Source organism: Egretta garzetta, unplaced genomic scaffold, assembly GCF_000687185.1.
Source record: "Egretta garzetta isolate BGI_Z169 unplaced genomic scaffold, ASM68718v1 scaffold663, whole genome shotgun sequence".
Lineage (NCBI taxonomy): Eukaryota > Metazoa > Chordata > Aves > Pelecaniformes > Ardeidae > Egretta > Egretta garzetta.
Genome location: NW_009259122.1, coordinates 606,001 through 616,492, shown reverse-complemented (window position 1 = coordinate 616,492; position 10,492 = coordinate 606,001). Strand labels below are relative to the sequence as shown.

General features: G+C 43.9%; 1 protein-coding gene across 1 annotated transcript in view; it reads left to right on the top strand.

The window, feature by feature from the left end:
- The window catches only part of LOC104123299 (guanine nucleotide exchange factor DBS), a 148,961-nt gene that overhangs the window by 54,868 nt on the left and 83,601 nt on the right, over positions 1-10,492 (top strand). Inside the window, exon 14 of the mRNA XM_009635536.2 lies at positions 8,278-8,381. Within this exon, the coding sequence (XP_009633831.1) occupies positions 8,278-8,381 (104 nt within the window). The remainder of the gene's footprint in view (positions 1-8,277; positions 8,382-10,492) is intronic.

The window sequence follows — 10,492 nt, the reverse complement described above, 5'->3', positions numbered from 1 at the left end:
GCAGGAAGATTAGGACAGCCAGCAGCCTGACCATTTTGCTTTCTAGGCATACTGTCACAGGGTCACACAGATATCCCTGTTGTTCTCCTCTGCTCCCCTTTCTCACTCTCTCCCTTTCCCACACTCATCCTTTCTCACCAAGGGAGATCATCTTCTTCCAGTTACCATGCTGGTTTGACGTCTGTACTTTTTTCCCCCCAAACCACGCTAGCCATGTCCCTAACATACAGTTCCTACCTCAAGTTTCAGCTTCGCTATTGGCTTGAGGCAAGCTGAGACCACAGTGCCTTTGAAGAGGTTCTGCTCTGCTACCCACCCATCCTCCAGCAATGTGTTGCACTGTTGTTGGCAGTCAATTAGCTGTATGAGCTGTGATTTACCTTGAAAACTCAATGAAGCGACTGCAAAAATGTGGTAGTTTTCCACTGCATGAGTTAGAAAAATGTAGGGAGATCTGGAGATGACCATGCCCAGTCACCTGCTCAAAGCAGCACTGGCTTCAGCGTTGATTGGATTGCTCACTGGGTGGTCACTAGTGCTGAAGCAAAGGAAGGTGCAGAAGAACGGGGCTCTGACACAGCAGGTCAGAGCTAGTCAGCGCCTGTGAGTGGCCGTTCAGCTTTAGAATGGCTTTCCCCTGTTGTGAAACTGCATCTTCAGGCTAAAACTACTCTTGCGTTTCTCTTTATGCATGCAGTCTCTGTGATTGTGTTTCTTGAACTTCTTTCTTGTCATTTTAGAGCACTTGCAGGTTTTTTTAATTAAGCTTTTGGTATAGATGGAACCTTAAAAAGTAGTCACTAGTATATAAAGGACAGTGCTTTAAGTTTTGATCCTTGTTTGTGCAGCCAATCCAATCCTGTCAGCTCTTTCACAGCAAACCATGAGATGCTCCCTTGCTCTGACCCTGGCAGTTCAGTGTCACACAGCGCGACGCAGGATAACTGCGTGACAAGGGTGAGCCTCTGATGTCCTGTTGCAAATTAATAGGTAGATGAAATTTGTTTGTAAATGTTACTCCAGCTGTTCTCTGAGGAGATGCAAAACACAACCCAGTCCAGTCCAGGCATTGATAAGTAGACTACAGCATCTCATTCAGGTTCTTCGTGCCTGGAGATGATTGATCAAAAGTACCTCTGTACAAAGAAACAGCAGCCCCTGACTATCTAGAACTTATCCTGGGGCTCAAGACCAGTTACATTAACCGATGTGAGCAGTACCTGTATATTTACATATACTGCATAATGCCATCCTTTGGCTATTATCCAGTTGTCCACTACAAAGAGTTATATTTTGAATTTCCCAAGTGGCCTTTCCCTCAGAACGCTGAAGCGCTGGGCAAGTACTGGTAAGTATTTTAATCTCTTCTTTTCAGAAAGAAAACTGAAGCACAGATAAACTGAGTGATTCACCAGGGGATTTCACAGCCTGAGTCTGAAATGTGGCTGAGAGTAGAAACAGGGGCGCTAAGTCCTATTCCAGTGGGGAATTCCCACTCCCTTGAAAATGAAGCTGTGAAATTCTGTTCTACCCTCTTTTGGACTTTCTTCTGTGCCCTTTTTCCACATTCACAGGATCAATGCAGAATCAGCGTTTATTTATGGGGAGAATTTATTGAACACCATCTTGTAAAAATGAAGGAGGCCAAGAGCACCTTCTTGGAACAGATATTGTAACTCATTGCTATTTGTTACCCAGGACATACCTGAATATTTCCCCAAACTTGAAAATAGAATATGGCAACAGGAAAATACCGTGTTCCTAGGCTGTGCAAAAACAAAGGCGAGCAAAGGCAATGAAATGTGGTAAACAGAAATAGAAGACCAGAAAGAAAGGCTTTTGTCCCCAGGCAGCAGATGTAACACTACCACGGCGGCATTGCAGTGTCTTTGTGAAAGGAAAAAAAGTTACATTCGTTCAGGACAGATTTTGTTTTGGTTTGGTTTTACTTGCTGACTCTCCATTTCCCTAACAAGGAGTGGTAGGGAAAATTCAACCCCAGGATGCAAATGGAAAAATCTTAGCCGATGTGCTTGGGACGAGATGATCCGGAGGTCCTTCCAGCCCCTGCTGTCCTGTCATTCTGTGAAGGCTCGCTCATGAAATACTTTTATGTGGATGTATACATCGATGCACTTAGGCAGAGCTGGTATGAGAGATTTCTGTCAGGGAAATGACTGTGACAGTGCCTTACGTCTATGTTCTTATGGTCTCTGGTGACTCTTGGAAAGCTCTTAGCTTAGTGAAGATCCAGGAAGGCAGCTCAGAGCTGCGCTGTGCTCTCCCTTACCCAGTAATTTTCTGTGGGGCTGGAAATTCTGAAGGAAAACTCTAAATTAATCCCATTTTTGCTTGAAGCTTTTGGTTTCACAAATGACCTTGTAAATTTTGCCGGAACAGGCCTGTTCAACATTGAAAAACTAGTACTGGAATTACCATGATGCTCAGAAGTTTATGCCAGCTGGACTTGATGCACGTTTTAGCCGTGGGAATCGGCTTAAACATTATTCGCAGATCAACCCAGAAAGGCAGAAAACCCCCTGCTGACCCTTTTATAAGTGCCTTGAAAGTATTTAAGTAGGATACACGACACCTTATTTCAAAGAGAACTCTGTTTACTCCCAGTGGAAGCTGTTCGAATACTGCTAATGGCTGAACTTGTCCCCGTATGTGTTGGGAGGAAAGAGGTGGCGCTTGATGGGAAATTCCTCCAGTCTAGCTCACTTCTGAGGGTATCACTTTTGATAATTTGACTACATGTTTGTGGACTGTGTTTCTGTACAAATCGCCTTAGCTGAAGGGAATTGGGATAGGCCCACAAAGTTAAACCATGCAGGCTACTATTGCCCGTGGGCTGTCAGGCACAGCGGGATAAGCCACAGAGCTGTAGGAGATAATATAAGCTCTCGGGGATGACTGTAGTGAGCATTTCTCTCTTCTCACTTGCTTGGAATTCTCCCAAACTCTAACTCTTTGAAATAAAACTTTCCCAAAGGTTATTTTCTTCAGCCTGACGCTTTCTTGGAGAACTTCAGTAAAAAATGGTTTGGCCATTTTGGGGAATGAGGCTAGGAAAATTGTCTTGTTTTAGTTACCTTTGTGGCAAGAGCTGGCACATGGCAGTACAAAATAGTTTTGTCCCTTCCTAAAGTGTCCAGATTTGGCAGAATTACAAGCACTTGGGAAACCAAAATCTCGGCTCATGCACGTTCATTATCTATAAACTTGCCGCAGTCTGGCTCCTGTAGTCTCATTTCCTCTGTTGTCAGCAAAAATCTTTGGAACCCTGAGACAAAATATGTTTTTTTTAACCCCTGCAACTGCTTGTTTCCTTACGGTATGATCCTGCAGCAGCGTAAGCCCGTCTTAGCGCAGGGCTGCCACAGTCTGCCCTTCCCCTCGCCTCCCCACCAGCGCAGCAGCGCCTTTGGGCCTCTGCTTTCCCCCAGTACCTCTGGTCGCAGGAGTGGGAACAAAGGAGGGAACTGACACTGTCACGGGGGGGTGTGTGTGTTTTGTTTTGCCTAGTTCAGCTCCTCATCATCCAGGTCCATGAACAGCAGGGCTGACAAAAAAGGAGACAGAAGCGCGTGGCCAGAGGCTGGGAGGAAAGGGAGAGCTGTGCCAGGCCCAGTTCAGACGGGGTTCAGCTATTCTGGAGCCAGCCCTACAACCGTGACTGCTCCCTGCTTTTACTGCTGCTGACGGGGGGGGGGGTGTAAAGGTTTCAACCCTGTTAAAAACCCACGTGCGTGTTAACGGGATTCAAGCTCAGTGCAATTTTGGGGGTTTTGTTTTTAATAACTTGTGCAACTACATGAAGAAATCTGCATTGAAAGAACAGTGAAAGTCTGCTACCGGAATTGCTGGGCAGGGCACGCGCTCTCGAACATGTGAAGTGGCACATATCACTCAGTAACCTGAAAATTCAGTTCTAAAAATGTCAAGTTGGTCTCGCGAAGTAGTGCATTCTCTTTTGATCTTTATCTGTAGAACTTTGAGATCTCAGTGTGGTTGGTAACAGCCTGTTACCCCTGAAAAGAGCGATGAAAACAGCTCAGTAAATGTTTATGAAGCGCTTGAATTGTAAAAATGACTTAGAAAAAAGACAATTATTTTCAGAGCAGGGGTTGAAATAGCGTATGTATAGGAAGGCTCTGGGCCCCCACTGAGAAAAACAGATAAACCAAAACAGTGAATAGCTGCTCATGGGTTAAGTGGATTTGATTCCATGTGCTGAATGAGGCAAGGAGTCTTGGGGGGGACGGGGACTGTGGGGTGGGGGGTGGACCAAGGTGCCTTAGCAGCAAAGGGGCAAAATTAGGGTTGCACACATAGCTTTGCTTCTGGCATCTTCTGAGTGCTATAAAATATTCACCTAGAGATTTCTTTGTGTGCAACATAAATGTGAAACACAGGAGCAGAGATGTCAAAATTTCTGTGAGCTCATTAAGCAAATAACATGTTTAACAGCACATTGCACATACAAAATCCATGACTCACAAGTGTCTTAGAAGGCCAACTTGGAACATGAAATTCATAGGGGGGAACACAACGGGAGACTTTTCAGTTCTCTAAATAATAAAATCTAAACTGGTTCCATCTCAGTTAAGTGTGTACAACTGCTTGTTGGATCCATTCCAGCGTTCCTCACAGTCACTAATGCATAGCACTCACTAACTAATAACATCTGGACAGGGGATAAAAGAATAATGCCTTGCAAGAGTCTGGGGATGTCTGCAGAAGAAGTGAGGCTGCAGAGAGATGATTTGACTCTGAAAAAGATGGTGCATGTGATTTTCATTACTGGTTTTGGGAAACCACCAGTTTCTATAGTTCAAGGTATTTCTATAAATGAAGTAGAGAAAAGGAAAAGATGCTTTCAATTTTGTGGCCATAGGGCTGCTGTCACACTTGAGCAAGTCTAAGGAAACCAAGTAATGTGCCTCCTTGCAGAATAATATTCAACACACAGGGGCCTTGCTCTGTGCTGCTTCCATGGGCAGATTTTCAGGGGGCTTGACAGCAATTTTGTCAGAGCAAAGTAGTATAGATTATATTGCCTAAGAATGCAAAAGACTTTCTGTATTACATCATTAAATGATAAACTTTAGATGGTCTGATGTTTCCAGACCGTGCCTACGCATGCTGATTTGTCATCAACAGCATTCAAACCCACTATCAAGTCAATTAATTATCTTCAAAGTCGTGTTCCTGGGGGACAGCATGAGCTGCCAGCCCCAATAAACAGTTTAGCAGACTCATCGTTTCCATGCCTGTTCTTGGCGAAGGACTTTGATTCTGCTGTAGGTGATTAGTGAGACTGCACGAACTCTCCCACAGAACAGGCAGGGAAGCACAGACGTGCTTGGGAAACTCACGCAGGACCTGAACATAAAGCGTGGTACTTGTCTGAGCGGGGCTTTGAACGTCTTGCAAGTGCTTGGTGTGTGTCACAAGCCTTGTCCTCAGAGTCCGTGTCTCTTGCTAGCTAACGAGTTACGTTTACTCTAGCAGGAACAAACTTGAGGTCGGTGGCCCAGATGGGCTAATCCAGCTGTCTCTGAGCACCTGGGAGCCACACACGGTTCTGTTTGTGCCTCAGTGTGCAATGCAGCCCCCCCCCCGTGAGAGATGAGCTCCTGAGAGATGGTGCTGGTGCCCTGCCAGGCAGGAGCAGAATGGGGAAGTGGCTGTAAGCACAGTAAGTCCTGGAGCGGTGGAGAGACTGCAAAGCAACATCGAGCACATCAGTCTCTGACCTTTCCCAGCAGCTTTAGGGGCAGTACAGCCCACATTACCACTTGCTGTAGGCTAGGTAATGAAACAGTAATTCTATATTTGCCATGCAATATATTCATAAAAAACTAGTAAGCGGTACTAAAGCCCCGTAGGAGAAGCACAGTGGTGTTCCAGGTGAGTGCAGGTGATGGACCAGGGGAGTACTGTGAAACAACAGGATGAAAACATCCTCAAAACCATGCGGACCTTAGGCTGTTTATAAATACAGATTTCCTTTGTTCCTGTGCCTTTGCTCTTCCAGTAGGCAGTTGAACACTGTAACTATGGTACAGTAGTGACCTTGAAAAGGCCAACTGTAGTGAATTTTGTAAGGGAGTTTCCCTTATAAAATATTTCTAGTTCCACAGTAATTAGTGCAATAATCATTGGCAGGTATTTGGGCTGTTTCTTTCTAAATGACTCCAGAAACTACTTAAAGGTAGTGACACGCAGCAGTCTCTGAATATGGGCCAGTCAATAACTGAAAAATACGCCGGGGCATAACCAAAACCAGATCGCTTCCTGTTTTCAATTCATTTCTGGGTCAAACTGGAAGGGAAAGTTTGCTGTCAGCCTGAATCAAATTCACCCTTGAAAGCTAAGCAGTTGGGCCTGACTGTTTGCTTATCTCATACCTGCCTCCCTCCTTCTGAAGCATTGTGCTGATGAAGCCAGGGCTAAGCCAGTAAACTGACCAGAGTAATTTGCTGGATCAAGGAGCATTTGCACTTGGGCTTTCTGCGAATGCGTCATCTTCCACTTAAGTGGTCCAGTGCTCCCTTTCCTGGATCACCCGGAGCTGTCCAAGTTTGTAAGCTGTGATGCAGACACCAACGTCATAACCCATTTCCACATTTTCTGCTGGCTGCTTTCAGCCGGGATTTTCATACCAGTGTCAATGTTCCCTTCAAGCTAGAAAGTTTTCTGATTAATGAAAAGGTCAAACAACTTGGTATTGCTGACTATGCTGTTCTAAGCAGAAGTTCTCAAGTTTCCTGAAGTTATTTCCTTTGCTTCCATTCCTTTTAATAACACACCCAACATATATAAAACTTGGGAATTAGCTTTGTAGAGCAATCCAATGGACTGAACTCAGATTTAGATAGGGCAAGTGGGCATTGGCAGCAGACCTGTGGTATTCAGGAGCGCCTAGCAAGTGTGTGGGGAAGAGTATGAAACGATATCTTGGTTTTCAGTTGAATCAGGATTTTTGTGATCAAGTCTTAGATTTATTTATTTATTTATTTTTATGCTGGCTTTTTAAGGTATAAATGGGATATAGTTGGGAGAAACTCCAGGAGAGAATATTGTTCAGCGTGATAGGTATGATTACAGCCTGCGTCTTGGCAAGGTCTCACTAGATGAGAATTTAAGGCTAAATAGAATCTCCCTCAGCTTCTCCCAGAGAAGGCAGCCTCTCAATGCCTCAAAGCATTAAAGTTGGTGAAACCATTTAAACGTAATGTTACCAGATGCATTTGAAAACACCAGCTTTTATTTTTGGAAAATTTCTTGTTTAATTGGAAAGCTTTCCCAGAATAAAACTGAAGTGGACTTCATCTCAGAATTGCAATAACTTTGTTCTTTGTTGCCTGACCCAGGTTCCTTTACCGTTTCACCTGGTATTCATATTTGTTTTTACTGTTACATGCATGGTTGCCTGTATCAATCCGTCAAGTAAGAAAAAGAGCAGCACTGTTTGCCTTGTACTTATAAAACCAGTGCTGTGAACTCGTTACCCATTTAAAACAAAGCGACAAACTGTAACAGAGAGATTATTTTCTCCTCAAGCCAAATGTGTGATTCACCTTCCCATAGTTCACTCTAAACCTTTTTTTTTGGACAGCAGTCTCAGGATAAGTGGTTACGTTGTTAAGGATGATTTTTCTAGTAGCATTAGACAACTCGCTGTCAACTGCAAGGCCCAACAAACCTGACAGAGCCTGTTCCGAAATCGCTTCCGTGGATTCACTGTCATTACCTACATGGTCACGGTGACCTGATGAACACCTGTAGGATTACTCTTTTGAGACTTGTTTGTGTGATGAAACCTTACAGGGAACAATCCTTTATAATCTGACATTACCAAACTATTACCAGAACCAAAATTTCCTTTTTTCGGGAACCCACACAAGTACCAACACCTGGGCTGACAGGTTGTGCAAGTGAGAATTACCCAGCTGCTGACCCGGCTGGCCAACACTCACCTGTGCCGCTCTGCAGATGCTCGGTCGCCAGGGAGGGAGCCAAACCAAAGCAGTCGCTGCAGCACGGAGCTGTAGGTGCCAGCCTGAGACGCCCGGGAGCACTGAACTACGTAGCCCGTCCCTTATGCCAGCTGGTCCTTCACCATGCCAGCCACAATTCGGTTCTCTAAACCAGGTCTCGGTTACCACTGATGTGACAGGATCTTTGCTCACTGCTTGTATTAGGAAGTAGGATTTCAACGTTTAGCACGCGTTTTCTAATATCCTTTTTTTTTTTTGACTCCTCCAGCTACCAATAGGAGGTCCACAGAAATTTCCTGCCCTCCCAAGTCCATTTCTGAAGTAGAGTTATCAAAAAAGAAAAACATTAAGAAGACTAAAGGTGGAATTAAGGTAGGAGTACCTGTGTTCTGGGGACACCCCATATTGTGGGAGAACTCAAAGCAATATATATAGGGTTACATATTTATACTTGGAATTAAAGAAATTGAACACTTACAAGTTAATTCTCTGGTACACGTTTTTTTGACACTTCATGTTGCAGTTTGAAAGTTACTCAGATGACAGTGTTAAAAGTAAGATTTATGCTCACATACATGGAAAACCAAGTTACACTGAAGCAGAAATCACTTTCAAAGGACGAGAGGGGGAATGTGGAGGGAATGTCCAACAATAATACATTAAAGTGCATCCAAAGCGCCCATCCTTCCTTACAGCATGTGAACAAACTCTTTTGTTTCTAAAGCTGGAACCTTATTCCAGCTTCTCTGAAGTTAAGATGTGTTATGGTCAGGGCTTTACAGTGTTACGTATTTTTCCTCATTTAAATATTTTCTAAGGGTAGTTCCTACGCAAAGGCGGAAAGACTAGACATTTAATACTTAAAAATAAATGAACGAACCAAAAAACAAATAAAAATTCTGCTGTTACCTATTGCTGCACGGGCAAGTAAGGCTCAGGGAATGCATTTTGCTTCTGTGTCTCTATGAGATTTGTTGCATTGTTGTCTCTGCAGCAAGATTCTGTTTAGGACAGGACCCTTTGGGCATTCTTACCCTTTCCTCCCTGTCCCCAAGCCTTGCAGCACTTGAGAGCCCTGCCCTTAGCACAGAGTCCTCTGTTTGAGCTATGGAGACTGACTAGGGGTAACCAGCCATCGGCCATTTGGCCCTACTTGACCACTCTAAGACTGGAAACAGAAGGATCCAGAAAGTTCATTCCTCTGCAGTTCCTCTAACTAAGATAAAGCGCAGCTGCATCCTGAAACTTTTGGTTGCCTAAGTTAGCTGAAATCGCTGCTTTCTGAGACTGTCAACTTCAAATAATGTTACATCTGTCTCATGTAAAATGTTTGGGTTTAGCCCGTGTAAACAGCCCTGAGAAAGACGGGAGCACCACTGAAGCTGCATTCTGAATGGGCTGTGCACGCCCTGTTTGTCACTTTGCCACCATCCCCTTCGGTTACAAGTTTACCAAAAATAAGACAAAAATCAAAACTTACACAGTGCCATTCACTCACAACCTTTTAAATAATAACATCACTTCGCCATACTTTTCTTGCATCTCCCCTGCATTAAGGCTCATGTTATTAGCTCTCTAGGGCAGCGTATCATTAGAATGGTAGAAAATGCAATTTAAGTTATATTTTGAGAAAGAAAAAATAAGAGAGGGCCCTGACTGTGTTGAGAGAAATAATACCACTAATATTCAGAGAAGAATAGCAGAAGAAGTGATGAGGCTGCCTCATAAAAGCGCGATGGAGACAGCAAGAAGCCTATTTCACACTGTTCAGCTCTTCGGGGGCAGAAGAGGAAGTGGAATAGGCTTTGTCAATACATCTCTGGGGGAAAGAAATAGCTTCTCTACCAGGGAAGGGAGATGATTTGCTAGCCCTTGCAGTTGGTAACTTCTTCATAGTTCATTAGTTATTTCACAGGTGATTTTTAAAGGTGAGCTCTGTATGAGAACATAGCCAGTAACAGAGTTCTCTGGGTGTTTTCCAGTTTAGTCCCTAATTACTGAAGGTATTCTTAAAAGTATTTTGGACTTTCTGATTCTTAATGTGTAATTCACACAACAAAACTCTTACCTTGGCACTTCATACACTCCTAACAGCCACACATGGGTGTGCTGCTTGACCTAAGTATCCAAAGAAGGTTTAATCCTATTAGCGCAGAAATTCCACGCAGCTCAGAACTACTTGTTTGGGGATTTTGTTTGGTTGCTTTTTCAAGGGGATGGGAATATTTAGCGGGGAAAAGGTGAGGAATAGTGTTACCCTGAGGCACAAAAAGCTAAAAATGTATGAAGTGTCTACCTGGCACAACTCTATTATTTGGTTTTAACTTTTGATATAATGCAAGCTACTTCAACCCAACTCTTCTGCTATCCATACCCCTGACTTGCTTGTACATTTGACCCTTATTTCCCTAAAGCTGAAAAGCAAAAAATAAATTCAGTCCATCTTCTGATATGGCCAAACCAGCCTACAGCTTCAGCAGGCA